Genomic DNA, 16,856 nt, shown 5'->3' with positions numbered 1-16,856 from the left:
GTGGATCTTAAAATATATGTCAATGCGTGAAGCGTGGCTTAATTATTGACTATGGAGTTCTTAAATTGAGCAAAACAAAAGTTGAAATAGAGTTTATTGAATATTACAAGTCAAACTGAGTCAGTTAAAAGGCGCATGGCGACGAAACTAAGGTTGAAATGACGTGAACTTCAGTAGTTAGGAATTCTGTAGGAGAGCCAACACAATGCCAGAAGGAAATACAAGTTGAACTAGTCCGTATTTACACGCTAGCAGTAAAACTAATCTTATACAACGTAGGACACCAATGTGGACTCGTTAAAAAGTAACTATAAACTTGAAAGTAGGGAGAGTTCCAGCAAACCAGAGGTGGATGGAGCAGATTATGGCACAATTGGAGTTAGAAATCTGGAATGAAAGAAAAGGGAGGAAAAATAAAGTTATGTTATAATGAAAAAAAAAGAAGAAGAAGAAGAAGGAGGCTTACCCTTGGGACTAGTGTGAGGTGTTCGCTAACGTTGGCTGCGCGAATCAAACTGGCGAGTAACCTTATTGCTGCTTCTAGTGTTGTATGTAGTATGTATACGTAGAGGTGGGGAGTGAGTCATGTGAGGAGGAGGGGTGACCGATTCCTTAGGCGGGTCGGGTATTCGTGGAGGGGGTGTCGCATGAGAGGGCAGTAGAGTAGTAGTTGTTGTATTATTAACAGTTGTATAATTAAAGATTCTCGTAAAGTTATTATTATTTATATTGAAAAGAGAGAGTAGTTCTGGAATTTTCTCGCTTATTGGACTTTTAATTTCTGAAGTATCATTTAAATTTTGATGCCCGTTAAAATGCTGGTCTAGGAATATGTAAATGTTCTCATACTCTGTCATAAGTTTACTTTTATTGACGTATTTCAAGATTTGAAGGTCTTTTTCAATTGTAGTAAAACTGTGGCCAGTCTCTTCCATATGGGTGCTCATGGCGGAATACTTTTTATGTTTCGAAGCGTTGTAGTGTTCAAGGTATCTGGTCAAAAAGCTACGTCCAGTCTGTCCGATGTAGGAGAATCCACAATGGGTGCATTTAAGCCTATAGATACCAGAGTTCGAGAATTTATTGTGATTAATGTTAACTATATTTGAATTGAAGAATATATTACGGTTCGTATATCGGGTTCTATAAACGATATTAATATCGTATTTCTTTAGAGGGTTAGTAACTTGAAATAGGCCTGGATTCGTGTAGGTGAAGGGAGCATATTTCGTTTTTTTAGGCTTGTCCGGAATCAGTTTCGTTGCGGTTTTTAATTTTATCTTGTTAATGATTTTATTAATCATTATAGCCGTTAATTCTGGCCAAATCCTTAATATAGTTTAGTTCTTTTTTGCGATTTTCAGTTGTCAGCGGGATTTTTAATGCTCTATAGACAAGACTAAAAAATGCAGCCTGTTTATGAGATTGCGGATGTAAGGAATCGTTTCTTATAGTGATGGGAGCACAAGAAGGCTTTCTAAATATTTGAAAAATGAACTTATTATTCTCTCTTGAAACGTTTAAATCCAAAAAGTTTAGAGAACCATTGATCTCGTCTTCCTTAGTGAATTTGACATCATTGTCAAGCTCATTAAGGGGTGTTAGCACACTATGACTATCGTTTTTCTGTGTATCTATAATGGCAAAAGTGTCATCAACATACCTTAACCATAATTGAAGACCATTAGTATTACTGATTATTTTGTTATTTTCCAAATCATCCATAAAGATATTAGCTAGAATGCCCGAGATCGGGTCACCCATTGCTAGGCCCTTTTGATGATATATTCTATTATTGAAGGTGAAATAGTTGTTATTAAGTACAAATTCTAACAGACTGATGAAATTATCTATTTCGCATTTGCTAAGGTTACTGTGTTTTAAAAGGTTTGATTTAATAATCTTGACAGTTTTGCTTACCGGAATATTGGAATACATATTGGTAATATCATAGGATACCATTATATGATTATGCTCAAGATTGAATTTCGATAATTTTTCACAAAATTTAACGGAATTTCTTATATAGGCTGTATTATTGAATTTAAAGTGTTTACTGAGAAAATTATGCAAAAATTTAGAAACTTTGTAAGAAGGGCTGTTCATGCAGTTGATAATAGGGCGTATAGGTACGTCTTTTTTATGGATTTTTGGCAAAGCTTTTGCAGTTGGAAGTTTCGGGTTCATTATTACAAGTTTCTGATATTCGTGTTCTTGTAATAAGAACGGCAGATTCTTCAATAGGTTCTTCAAACTTCGTTGGATTTTGGGGGTGGGATCTTTATTAATAATAGTAAAACTGCTATTAGCGAAGAAATCTTCGGTTTTTTTAATGTAATCATCTTTATGTAGTAATACTATGGTGGGACCTTTATCAGCTTTAGTGACGATGATATTATTATTATTAATTTTATTTCTTACATCATGTATTTGTTTGCTAAGGGTCGGATTCGAGGTAGTTTTCAGTTCTTTCGCCAGAAAAGGAAGCTTTTTTTTAATTTCATATTTAATGTCTTTATGCACTTCTACGGGGAGTTTTTGAATGTTTATCAAGGAGGGATAGTTCACCGTTGTAGGAAAATGATTTAAGTCGGCGGAAGGGAGTTTTACTGTTGACACTACTCTGTTTATTCTTAGTGTTTTGCAATTGTATCAGTTTATTGTCTAATGTTGTTTGTTTCTTCTTCCCTATGTCATGTACCTTTCATTGACAAACCTGGAGTATGAACTCCATTCTAATGGGGACATACTAGAGGATATTTCAAGATGCGTCTTATAAAGCTGTAGGTTTAGGAACGATTTCTTTTTGTAATGCACCTTGATTTCGTTTTTTTACCAAAATTCATTAACTTTCTTTTGAGTTTTACGTAAATCAGAAGTCGAAAAGTTTTTTCTTTGAAGGTGTTTTAGAAATTTGGGAATTAGTCCATGCTTCATACATTCTTTTAAAAATTGAATATCTCTAGATATTATGCTGACCTTGACTTTGAGATTAAGATATCTATTCCTTTTTGTAGCCTGGTAGGCAGCTAAGTTACACGTAATTAATCTCATAATAGAACCGTATTGAGGACAATATATTAAAATTATAAAATCCTTTTAATAACAACCACCTACTCAATACAATATATTACTCATTGAATTATAAAATAATCATGAGGTGTCTTAAATAAAGGAACATGTTTCGTTCGACATAGCGAACATCATCAGCCTTAATTTACAAAGATTAGGTCAGGGCCCTGAGCTGAATGATAACAATTGTTAAAAGAGTAACAATGCCATTATAAAAAGTAAAATGATAACATTAGACTTGAAATTGTAACAATATGTACAGATTAACAGCAAGTATTTGTAGAGGAATACTTTGAACGATGGTAGTCTATAAAGTTAAAACAAACATGAGGTTGTTAAAGTAAAAAGATATAGATATAGTGGATCTTAAAATATATGTCAATGCATGAAGCGTGGCTTAATTATTGACTATGGAGTTCTTAAATTGAGCAAAACAAAGTTCTTACAAAGTTTCAAAATTTTTGCATAATTTTCTCGGTAAACACTTTAAATTCAATAATACAGCCTATATAAGAAATTCCGTTGAAATTTTGTGAAAAATTATCGAAATTCAATCTTGAGCATAATCATATAATGGTATCCTATGATATTACCAATATGTATTCCAATATTCCGGTAAGCAAAACTGTCAAGATTATTAAATCAAACCTTTTAAAACACAGTAACCTTAGCAAATGCAAAATAGATAATTTCATCAGTCTGTTAGAATTTGTACTTAATAAAAACTATTTCACCTTCAATAATAGAATATATCATCATAGGGCCTAGCAATGGGTGACCCGATCTCGGGCATTCTAGCTAATATCTTTATGGATGATTTGGAAAATAACAAAATAATCAATAATATTAATGGTCTTCAATTATGGTTAAGGTATGTTGATGACACTTTTGCCATTATAGATACACAGAAAAACGATAGTCATAGTATGCTAACATCCCTTAATGAGCTTGACAATGATGTCAAATTCACTAAGGAAGACGAGATCAATGATTCTCTAAACTTTTTGGATTTAAACGTTTCAAGAGAGAATAATAAGTTCATTTTTCAAATATTTAGAAAGCCTTCTTCTGCCCCCATCACTATAAGAAACGATTCCTTACATCCGCAATCTCATAAACAGGCTACATTTTTAAGTCTTGTCTATAGAGCATTAAAAATCCCGCTGACAACTGAAAATCGCAAAAAAGAACTAAACTATATTAAGGATTTGGCCAGAATTAACGGCTATAACCCCTTAATGATTAATAAAATCATTAACAAGATAAAATTAAAAACCACAACGAAACTGATTCCGGACAAGCCTAAAAAAACGAAATATGCTCCCTTCACCTACACGAATCCAGGCCTATTTCAAGTTACTAACCCTCTAAAGAAATACGATATTAATATCGCTTATAGAACCCGATATACGAACCGTAATATATTCTTCAATTCAAATATAGTTAACATTAATCACAATAAATTCTCGAACTCTGGTATCTATAGGCTTAAATGCACCCATTGTGGATTCTCCTACATCGGACAGACTGGACGTAGCTTTTTGACCAGATACCTTGAACACTACAACGCTTCGAAACATAAAAAGTATTCCGCCATGAGCACCCATATGGAAGAGACTGGCCACAGTTTTACTACAATTGAAAAAGACCTTCAAATCTTGAAATACGTCAATAAAAGTAAACTTATGACAGAGTTTGAGAACATTTACATATTCCTAGACCAGCATTTTAACGGACATCAAAATTTAAATGATACTTCAGAAATTAAAAGTCCAATAATCGAGAAAATTCCAGAACTACTCTCTCTTTTCAATATAAATACTGTAATAATAACTTTACGAGAATCTTTAATTATACAACTGTTAATAATACAACAACTACTACTCTACTGCCCTCTCATGCGACACCCCCTCCACGAATACCCGACCCGCCTAAGGAATCGGTCACCCCTCCTCCTCACATGACTCACTCCCCACCTCTACGTATACATACATACAACACTAGAAGCAGCAATAAGGTTACTCGCCAGTTTGATTCGCACAGCCAACGTTAGCGAACACCTCACACTAGTCCCAAGGGTAAGCCTCCTTCTTCTTCTTCTTTTTTTTCATTATAACATAACTTTATTTTTCCTCCCTTTTCTTTCATTTCAGATTTCTAACTCCAATTGTGCCATAATCTGCTCCATCCACCTCTGGTTTGCTGGAACTCTCCCTACTTTCAAGTTTATAGTTACTTTTTAACGAGTCCACATTGGTGTCTTACGTTGTATAAGATTAATTTTACTGCTAGCGTGTAAATACGGACTAGTTCAACTTGTATTTCCTTCTGGCATTGTGTTGGCTCTCCTACAGAATTCCTAACTACTGAAGTTCACGTCATTTCAACCTTAGTTTCGTCGCCATGCGCCTTTTAACTGACTCAGTTTGACTTGTAATATTCAATAAACTCTATTTCAACTTTTGTTTTGCTCAATTTAAGAACTCCATAGTCAATAATTAAGCCACGCTTCACGCATTGACATATATTTTAAGATTCACTATATCTATATCTTTTTACTTTAACAACCTCATGTTTGTTTTAACTTTATAGACTACCATCGTTCAAAGTATTCCTCTACAAATACTTGCTGTTAATCTGTACATATTGTTACAATTACAAGTCTAATGTTATCATTTTACTTTTTATTATGGCATTGTTACTCTTTTAACAATTATCATTCAGCTCAGGGCCCTGACCTAATCTTTGTAAATTAAGGCTGATGATGTTCGCTATGTCGAACGAAACCTGTTCCTTTATTTAAGACACCTCATGATTATTTTATAATTCAATGAGTAATATATTCTATTGAGTAGGTGGTTGTTATTAAAAGGATTTTATAATTTTAACACACTCCAGTGCCGTGAGAAAATTTCTGCATCCATTATATCATTTCTCAGCCATGATTCAACTCCTATTACAATATCTGGTAAATATATATCTATTAAATTACTTAATTCTATTCCTTTCTTTACAATACTTCTACAGTTCAGCACTAACAATTTTATGTCATCCCTACTTGAATTCCAGTTCCCTGTTCCCTTATCACCACTCCCTAGGCCGTCCCGTTTCCTTGAATGTACCTCGCTATTACCCTTCCAAACAAATTTCCTAACTTACACGTACCACTGCGGTTTAAATGAAGGCCATCTGAGTGCAGATCCCTATCTCTTACCCACCCATTAGGATCTAGAAATTTCACTCCCAGTTTCCCATATACCCACTCCATAGTCTCATTTAAATCCCCAATCACCCTCCAGTCAGTATCCCTCCTACACAGTATTCCACTAATAACAATCTCCGCTTTCTTAAACTTCACCCGTGCTGCATTTACCAGGTCCCACACATCTCCAACTATGTTGGTACTTATATCAGCTTGCCTTACGTTGTTGGTACCAATGTGAAACACTACCACCTTCTCCTTCCCCTCCTCCCTCTCTTCGACTTTCCTCAACATCTGCCTCAACCTAATTCCTGGATAACTCTCTGCCCTGGTACCCTTTCCTCCACACACTTTCCCCACATGTCTAACAATGGAATCCTCTATGACCAGAGCCTCAACCCTACCCACCTCATTTGATCCTCTCCCCTCCTGGTCAGCCCTATCTTTCCTGATAGCTGCAGAAGCTACTTCCTCCTCTCTTTTCTCCTTCCCATGACCCTGTTCCACCTGTCTTTTCCTATCCTCTACTCTGCATTTCCCTTTCCTACCTTTTCCCTTCCTCTTTACTGTTGCTTAACATCAAGAACATAATCAGAAATGAATTGTCATTTTCCTTCATCTTCTACAGGATGTGAAAGAAGAACCTCACAGTGAAGAGGATGAACCTGGGGAAACATTTCCACAAGAGTAAGTACATAAGTGTTTTGAAATGCTGTTGAAGGGAGTGTAAGATGGCTGAATTGGGCTTATCAGTCATACAACCTCAGCTACTGTTTGAGGCATATTGTATTGTCTTCCTGTTATTATTTATTATTTATTATTTGGCGTATGATGAATAATGACAACCTATAAACTATTTACACAACAAGTGGATGATGAGTACAAAGTAAGTACAAATTAACATATCTATACAGTCAAAGAAAGCAATTTACAAAGTTTGAAAGTACAAGAAGAAAACACAATATATTTACATCACCATCCACCTATCAACTCTGACAGTTCGTATATACACATTGAGGCGAGTGATGTCCATGGAATGTCCAAACCCGCCACCCAGTTCACTGCTTCGGGTGTTGCTGAGTTGAGGTCTTCCATGGTGCCAGTGAAAGCACGGAGTGGACTACATGTTTCATTGTTTGTCGAACACCAGCCCCAGGTGTGTAAAGTAGACGCTGTTCTACCTACTCCACATCTCATGCGGTTTAGGCTACTCCAGGTGCAATGTGGCAGATCAAAGCCTGCCAGCTTTGTGGATGGGTTATTAATATCCACTATTGCCCGAGGTGGGGATAAAGACCACTCTGTTAACCATTTAGAGGTGGGGTTGAATTCGCTGGATGTTATCTTCACTGCAGTCTTCCAAGCAGGCTGGCGAGACTTAGGGCGTGTGCATTTCCTGTGAGTTGATATCATTCTACTCTACCAGATAGCAGCACGAGAACTCTTTATCCGAGCTTTAATTAGTTTTGAGGGTGAACACCAAATGTATCCCCAGAGAACCTTCCACTGCCAATATTGCAGCAGATGAAGAGTCGGATGGACACTCCTTGGCTTTCTAAAATGCAGCTATTTCTGTCCGGCCTGAACTAGTGATGTCAGGATGACAAGGATAATGTCCTACAACTCTTCTATAGCTGCAGCTATCTGTGACCAAAATTAACTGGCAAATATACCGTCCTATCACTGTTCTTAATTGTCGTACTCAACTCGCCCGATAACGTGTTACAAGGCGCAGCTAAGTTTGGTCAATTAATTTAAATGTGAGACAAGAAAAAGCAATGTATATGCAGAAATCCTGTCTACAGGCAGTTCATTGATTGTATCATAACTAGGACTTTGGACTTCCTGGAATAACTTATTCCTCTGTTTTGACTTCAAAAGATTCATTGTCGAGAAAGCATGCACTTCCAAACTTGTACTTGTAGTTGAAGTCAGTAGGAAGACTTTGAAGCACATGCTGACTCTTCCGTCACTTTGGAGCTCATACAGTTCAGGATCTCGGTGACTATCCTCATGGCGACTTCTGCTCATTACGAGGTGCCATGTGGTCATAGCTCCTCAATTGTGATCACAAAGGCCGAGCCCTCAGATCAAGGTAAAACTTCACGACCTGGCCGGGAATTGAACCCGGAGCCTACACTGCGGGGCCAGCATGGTGGCTATTCTGGAACAACATCAATATTATAATTAGAGGACTTTTTAGATAATCACGCTAAATTGATTTGACTCACCACCTCTGTTGTATCGTGTTTATACCATTCTAGTGGTCATCTTTGTCGTTTGTTGATACAAACTCAAGATGGCCCAATAAGGGCTAAACTCTCACATGTCTGAGTTTAAATTGTTTTGGAAGGCAGACAAGTAAGAGGAATTGTCGTAAGACCTGCATGTTGCCATGGACATTTTTCCTTTCGCATTTAAATCTATGCATTGAGTCTGAAAATTCTGATGGTTTATTTTTAACCTTAACTGCTGAGTTTGATGTAGAGCGTTCTACGAGCTTGTTATATCATATTCTGGATTGGAATGTTCATTATTAGTGTTCGCACTACCAAACTTTGATGTAGGCTGAATAAACAAACATCAAGATTTGAGCATGATTTAGCAGCTGATCCTTCATGTCCATAGGAGTCGAATTTCCAAAGTCAGTAAAGTCCAACTCGCAACAAATTTTAGTTAAATTAAATTCCTTCCTGAAGTGTAACGTAGTCTGAATTCAATGCTTCAAAAAATTCCTTCTACTTTTTTGCTAAATCAGCAGTATCAGGATAATTTATGCTCTCAGGGCATTTAAAAACCCTTCTCTAGTATCCATAAGTATGCTTCAGATGCAGTATCTCATTTTTTCAGCAATGCTTTTAACCGTTGAGTGACTAATTTTGAGACTATAGAAGGCAAGAAAATCTCATTCCTTTTTTATTCCTTGTCAATTAGATGTTTTGATATGGAGATCTTGCAAGCAGAATGATTTAGCATCTATTGAAATGTATCACAGCACAGTCCGAGTGATATATATATTTCACGCCTAACGTATATTAAACGATAGTGCAGGAGTGATTCGGGTGGGGTCAACCCCATGGAGATCAGACAGGGGACAATGGAGAGTGGTTAGTCCAGGAAATCCCGTACTGCCACAAGTGCCATGAGCCTTCTTATAGTCCGCTGTTCACAAAGGATTCACAATTAGAATTGAGGAAATGTTCAACCTAAGTATGTCGTTTAAAATGTTTACATCTTATTTATTGTTTGTGGTATCGGTTTCGATGCAGCTAGAAGTTACAAAGTGGGCAGGGTACATTCAATGCAAAGTACAAATGGTTAACAATCTTTTACATTTAGAGCCAAATGTACAATGGGTAAAATATGGTGCAGTAATGTAACGCGTTATACAAGAAAATTGGTCTGATGAATGAGAGTAAAAATCATGGTATATATAATAAAATGAAACGGATGTCCGCTCTTCTGCTCTTATCAAGGCCTAGTGTTGTGTTTGGTTGGCAAGGCCATGGCCGATATGCCTAAAGTTGGGTGGTTGAATTTTAAATTAAATTTGTCTCAGCTCAACGTAGGTAGTGAAGCCTAAAAAGAAAGAAAAGCTAATAAAGTGGATTGCTTGAGATAGGGTAAAAGAAATTCACGGCCATATGTGTTCAGCGTACTTGTTGAGTGTTGTGAGAAGAGGTGTGGACTGCACGTGAAGGGGTATGAGTGAGGTAGAGGAGAGATGGGCGGGGCAGAAAAAGGAGAGTGGCGAAGGGGAAGGGAGAAAGGAGGGGAGTGGAAGGGATGGGAAAGCGGAGTTTTAGGCGGGTCAGGGGGATAGAGTGGTGGTAGTGTGCGACATAGGAGAGTGTTGTGCAGAGCGTAAAAGATCGATTTCTTCTTCGTGGATTTGATGCCTATAAAGACTTCAATTTGGAAGTCGAAAAGAATGTTAGGTTTTTCTGATATTTCTTTGAGGTTTACATTGGGATTGAAAAATAGGTCTAAATGAATAAAATAGTTTTCCGTGACATCGAGCAAGGAGCCTTTGTCTAGTTCTTGTTCTATGGTACTGAAATTATGTGTTGGCCTATTGTTGAAAACCTATTATACTTAATGGCATTGACGTGTTCTAGGTATCTAACCTGCGTGTCAGCCTCAGTGTAACATAACAAAGTTAGCCTGGGTGCCAGCCTCAGTGTAACATAACAAAGTTAGCCTGGGTGCCAGCCTCACTTGTTAGGCACTCGATGAATGCTTTAACGTGTGTATTTTTGTAATGGGATATAAGGGACACCTGCATGTTTAGTGCTGTTTTATTTCAATTAATGCTAGGTCCATTTGTGTCATCCTGATCAACAGGGTTTGATGTTGTCACTTTCTTTATGTAAGTTGGAGGTTGGAGTGGCCCACTATTTCAAACTGGGTGTTATGACATAGAAGGTAGATCCAACGTAAAGATTAGGATGTGCATGAGTAGTATTGATGAAGGAGAATTTCATGTAGGGACTTTCAACGTTGAATTTAGGGGGGTCATCTAAAGATAATACCGGCAGACCCAGGCCGTCTACAAATTTCGAACCAGGGACTATTAAATATGAGGCTGTAATGTGCCATGAATATTGTGGGAATGCTTATAATTTAAAGGTCATGTGTGGCTGACCAAATGAGTTTCACATGGACTGTGAGATTTTGTACCCCAGGCCATTTGGCAAAATGATTGTATTACTGAACGGCCAAAATCTTTTTCTGCAAAGTGCAAACTTGCCACCCATAGAGCAATATTATTTGTATCCGCAGCGACGGCAAGGCCACTCGAGGACAGTTGTACACACCAGGGGTAATGAATGGAACTAGGGTCGACACAAGAGTCTCTCCAAGGCTGGCTTGTTGACCGCCATGCGACTATCTTAATCCAGTCAGATGTACATATTTCATGTCGGGTCTATATGTGATTTGTTGTTGTTTTTTGATGTTGAAGTGTTGTTTATTAAAGGGTATATTTAGCCCACTGAGGTTTTGGTCCTTAAGTCCATTGGAGATGCGATTAGTTTCTATCTGTAACTTCAGTGTCATTTTGGTGGTAAACGAAGGTGAGCCACAGACAAGTGATATTAGAGTGATCTTCCTGTGTCCCAATTCATTGGGAATAAGTAGACTTGCCCACTAGTGTGCGAATCTACCTACTTTCAATTTTGTGTAATTGGTTGATACATATTAAGGCTTAATAAGGCCATTTTCAGCTTGGCTTATGTGGCTATGTTCTGTTGTAAATCAGAAATCTCATATTCACATTCCATGTTTAGGCTCTTGCTTACTGCATTCATCACCCGAGGTCACAGCATGACCATCTGTTGTAAATTTGTGTGTATTCCCTGGGGATTTATTTCACTGTTAGTTTGGAATCTTATGTTTCTAGTCAGTAAACCTGTTTTAATCCCTTTATTTATCTTGAGTTCTCATTAACAAACATGTAGTGTTGATCGTGTCCATATGGTAAATTATAATTTGTAGTTAGTAGTATTCACAATCAACCTTTCAAACAAACCATATTCTTTTCGACTGAGCTAGCCGAAAATTGTGGGCAGGGGTAAAGTACACGGTATATGATCATCAGGATGATGCGCAGTCCACTAGTTCGTTGTGACCTAAATGTTGTTGAAGGGCAAATCATTTATCGGTTGCCCCTTTGAATTTCCGTATTTCTCAGAAAGGTATGTGACCATTCATAGAAGTAATATTGTTGAATTATGAAATAATTTTCTTTCAATGGACTGTTTTAGATGGCTTTTTCCTTGGTTTTCTAACTTGTGAAGTGAATCATACACGAATAATAAAACTAATTTATGTGTGTTAGTACTCAGGCACTTCCTGAAATGTGAACTTGTGCCTACTTCCGTGATAGATTACAGGCAATGTACTGACAAGACTTGTAGAAGGCTAATTTTATTTCAGAATTTTCAAACCGAGTATGGAGCATATTTATGTTTGAGTATCGTTGTTTAATGAAAGCCCAGATTATTATTCATATAAGCTGAGTTCATGCTGTAAATGCATAAAAATTACTAATGAAAACGCAGAACAATATGTGATGTATAAACAGCAAATTAATGTAACGATGTGCTGAAAAGACAAAATAGTGAAGGTAAATTGGAAAACGAGATCTAAAAGTAAAAATAACTGTGTGAAAGTCCAGGCCTGAGTATTGTTCATAGGACAGTATTTCCCCGTTTTGATAAGGCAGTTCTTCTGTTCGAATCGTGAAGAGCTGTGGTCGTGCACAGTGTTTCAAATGACAAGCTCAGATCGTAATGACGCAGTGCCTTTCTTATCTTTGTATATTAGATTCCCTTTGCAATATATATTCTAACAATACACACTGTAGGGAACAAGAGGCATGTGCAATGATGTCTGCGTGACACTGCGATTCTTAAACAACACTTTATTTTCACCGATGTTCAGTATTCATTATGCCGTACAAGTGGTTTCGTAATTTATTTACGTGTTGACATTTGACTTATTTAATAGGAATCAATAGAAGGATGTTCCACCATTCAACACTTTTATATAATATGTAACATTTGTTAATAAATATATTATATTATATTATATTATATTATATTATATTATATTATATTATATTATATTATATTATATTATATTATATTATATTATATTATATTATATTATATTATTAGTAAAAGTGAGCAGAATATTAAAGAGAGTGAGAGTGAAAGTGCCACACCATGTGACCAGTGACAGAAAAGAACTGCATTGAGTGGAAATTAGAAAAAAAAAGATAATCCATATACTGTATATATCAATTTAGTGGATGTGGAGACACGAGTGCACAAATCTGCTCTTTCTGAAGTTATTTCAATTAGCTCAAATGAAAGATTTGCACCACAGCCAGCAGTCGCTCAAGGAATGAAGAATGCATCGGTCTCTACCTTCGATGACATGAATGAGCAAATTATCTGCATTAGTTTTCATTTGATCCATGTTTTTGTGTGACAGGTACGCTCAAACTACGGGCATAACATTAAATCTAATTCCACAGTCAACAATGTGGCCATTTCTTGTGACTTATATGAATTAATGTTGTCTCTTTTTTTTTTTTTGCTATGGGCTTTACGTCGCACCAACACAGATAGGTCTTATGGCGACGAAATGTTGTCTCAAGTAGATTTCCCAACATTACTGTCTCAAATAATACTGTCTAATTAGGCAACAATGTATCAACTACACTGCCTAGACATTCTCCCATTATCGAAGAAAAGCAACGAAACAATGAGTGGATACTTTGGCAGAAGAGAGTTTACTGGCCACTACTCTCTTCAGTAGGCTGGCGCTCTGTATGTTATGCTCGAGGTGTGAGTTTTCCACAGATATTGAATGCATTCTTTATATAAAATTAGTAGAATAATCACCAATTAGCTTTTGTATTCAAATAATAATTGTGATCAATTATATAGTGTGTTCTTTTGTTGATAATGTGTTTTATCAATGACAAATAAATTATAACAAATGATTTCAGATCTCTTTCCGAAACACTACTTGAAGCTAGGAAGATGAGGGATGCACACATTTGCTCTATCTGTGGAAAGAAACACGGATCAAACCATTCGAGATCGGGACCTCAGAAATGTAAGATTTGTGGCAAGTCAATTAACAATAAAAATCATTTCAAAAGTCATACACTATGGCATTCTCGTGATCAACCATACAGGTGTGAAATATGTGAGAGGGCCTTCACAAAAGAAGCGTATTTGGAACGCCACACGAAAAAACACAGTTGCTCAGTGTTAGGAAAGACTTTTAATTTAGAACATCATGCTAAATGAACTTCCACGATATATAATAAAACTAATTTGAATCGTCCCTTGAAGTAACAGCACTGCGAATAGCACAACAAATATTCCCGTTTTGGAAACACGATTATTGAAGATTGGCAATCAACAAGGCATCTTGCAGACAATTATTGAAGATTGGCAATTAACAAGGCATCTTGCAGACGATTATTGAAGATTGGCAATCAACAAGGCATCTTGCAGACGATTATTGAAGATTGGCAATTAACAAGGCATCTTGCAGACGATCATTGAAGATTGGCAATTAACAAGGCATCTTGCAGACGATTATTGAAGACTGGCAATTAACAAGGCATCTTGCAGACGATTATTGAAGATTGGCAATCAACAAGGCATCCTGCAGACGATTATTGAAGATTGGCAATCAACAAGGCATCTTGCAGGCGATTATTGAAGATTGGCAATCAATAAGGCATCTTGCAGACGATTATTGAAGATTAGCAATCAACAAGGCATCTTGCAGACGATTATTGAAGATTGGCAATTAACAAGGCATCTTGCAGACGATTATTGAAGATTGGCTATCAACAAGGCATCTTGCAGACGATTATTGAAGATTGGCAATCAACAAGGCATCTTGCAGGCGATTATTGAAGATTGGCAATCAATAAGGCATCTTGCAGACGATTATTGAAGATTAGCAATCAACAAGGCATCTTGCAGACGATTATTGAAGATTGGCAATTAACAAGGCATCTTGCAGACGATTATTGAAGATTGGCTATCAACAAGGCATCTTGCAGACGATTATTGAAGATTGGCAATCAACAAGGCATCTTGCAGGCGATTATTGAAGATTGGCAATCAATAAGGCATCTTGCAGACGATTATTGAAGATTGGCAATCAACAAGGCATCTTGCAGACGATTATTGAAGATTGGCAATTAACAAGGCATCTTGCAGACGATTATTGAAGATTGGCAATTAACAAGGCATCTTGCAGACGATTATTGAAGATTGGCAATTAACAAGGCATCTTGCAGACGATTATTGAAGATTGGCAATTAACAAGGCATCTTGCAGACGATCATTGAAGATTGGCAATCAACAAGGCATCTTGCAGACGATTATTGAAGATTGGCAATTAACAAGGCATCTTGCAGACGATTATTGAAGATTGGCAATTAACAAGGCATCTTGCAGACGATTATTGAAGATTGGCAATTAACAAGGCATCTTGCAGACGATTATTGAAGATTGGCAATTAACAAGGCATCTTGCAGACGATCATTGAAGATTGGCAATCAACAAGGCATCTTGCTGTACACTGCAACATTAAACAACACTTCTGCAAACTCTGCTATAAACTCTATACATTAACGGCTCATCTGAAAGATCACATGGTCGTGCATGTGGGAGTAAGGCAATAACTTTCCGCGATAGGTTGTTCGCTGAGCTTCTCCTATGAAGATTGATTTAGGTGGAATTTACAGAGAACATCGTCAGTTGCTGGGAAAGAGTCAATTACCCGCTCAAACATAAAGAATCATTTTCTTGTACATCCTGGCGAAAGACTTCTTTTTGTATGTGAACTCTTAAAAATGTCATCTATAAACGCTGTTAGGCAATTGGTCAGTTGATCGACAGTCTCCATTTATGTTCAGAATATGGTAGGACCTTTACATGACACTACTACATGAAGAACAAACATTGGCTTCATTCTCGACACAAACTGTGCTACCTGTAGGAGGACTTTCCATCAGTGTGCGCCACACGCAGCACATTTAGAACCATGTCATTACCAGCTTATGCTGTTGGTTCAAAAGCATCAGTTTGCTGATATCCTTCTCGACTCAGGTAGGTGCTGACAGTTGTGTAGAAATTGCAAATTGAGTTAATATTGATATCAGGGAGCCTATAGCTTTGGGTAAGAAATCCATAGAATTGCATATTGGTTTCTTATGTGTGTTGCAGTCATGTTGGGGTCATATATGCTCCGCTTGGTGGCAGTATGTTTGCCATTATATCTGTATTATGGTTGAAAGGGAATGATGGATACCAAACATTTCTATTAGTATACTTGATTTCCTTCTGCCTGTCATGGACTTGCACAGACTGCTTCTGGGGACCTAGGTGGTGTTATACCTTCAGCAGCAGTGCTAAGTACTTCTGGGGACCTAGGTGGTGTTATATCTTCAGCAGCAGTGCTGTGTACTTCTGGGGACCTAGGTGGTGTTATATCTTCAGCAGCAGTGCTATGTACTTCTGAGAACCTAGGTGGTGATATATCTTCAGCAGCAGTGCTGTGTACTTCTGGGGACCTAGGTGGTGTTATATCTTCAGCAGCAGTGCTGTGTACTTCTTGGGACCTAGGTGGTGTTATATCTTCAGCAGCAGTGCTGTGTACTTCTGAGAACCTAGGTGGTGTTATATCTTCAGCAGCAGTGCTGTGTACTTCTGGGGACCTAGGTGGTGTTATATCTTCAGCAGCAGTGCTGTGTACTTCTGAGAACCTAGGTGGTGTTATATCTTCAGCAGCAGTGCTGTGTACTTCTGGGGACCTAGCTGGTGTTATATCTTCAGCAGCAGTGCTGTGTACTTCTGAGAACCTAGGTGGTGTTATATCTTCAACAGCAATGCTGTGTACTTCTGGGGACCTAGGTGGTGTTATACCTTCAGCAGCAGTGCTGTGTACTTCTGGGGACCTAGCTGGTGCCTTCAGCAGCAGATTATTGTCGACCTCTGAATTCTCGGTGCTATGTTCTGTTCCATTTTACTGAAAACAGTGA

At 37.4% G+C, this 16,856-nt stretch overlaps 1 protein-coding gene across 1 annotated transcript in view; it reads left to right on the top strand.

The window, feature by feature from the left end:
• Nucleotides 1–14,224, top strand: part of LOC136875824 (zinc finger and BTB domain-containing protein 14) — a 168,486-nt gene extending 154,262 nt beyond the window's left edge. The window contains exons 6-7 of the mRNA XM_068228178.1: nucleotides 6,903–6,961; nucleotides 13,794–14,224. Of these exons, the coding sequence (XP_068084279.1) occupies nucleotides 6,903–6,961; nucleotides 13,794–14,100 (366 nt within the window). The 3' untranslated portion in view covers nucleotides 14,101–14,224. The remainder of the gene's footprint in view (nucleotides 1–6,902; nucleotides 6,962–13,793) is intronic.
• Nucleotides 14,225–16,856: the final 2,632 nt, after the last annotated feature.

The sequence above is a fragment of the Anabrus simplex genome, chromosome 6 (genome assembly GCF_040414725.1).
Source record: "Anabrus simplex isolate iqAnaSimp1 chromosome 6, ASM4041472v1, whole genome shotgun sequence".
Lineage (NCBI taxonomy): Eukaryota > Metazoa > Arthropoda > Insecta > Orthoptera > Tettigoniidae > Anabrus > Anabrus simplex.
This window is presented reverse-complemented; position numbering and strand designations above follow the sequence as displayed.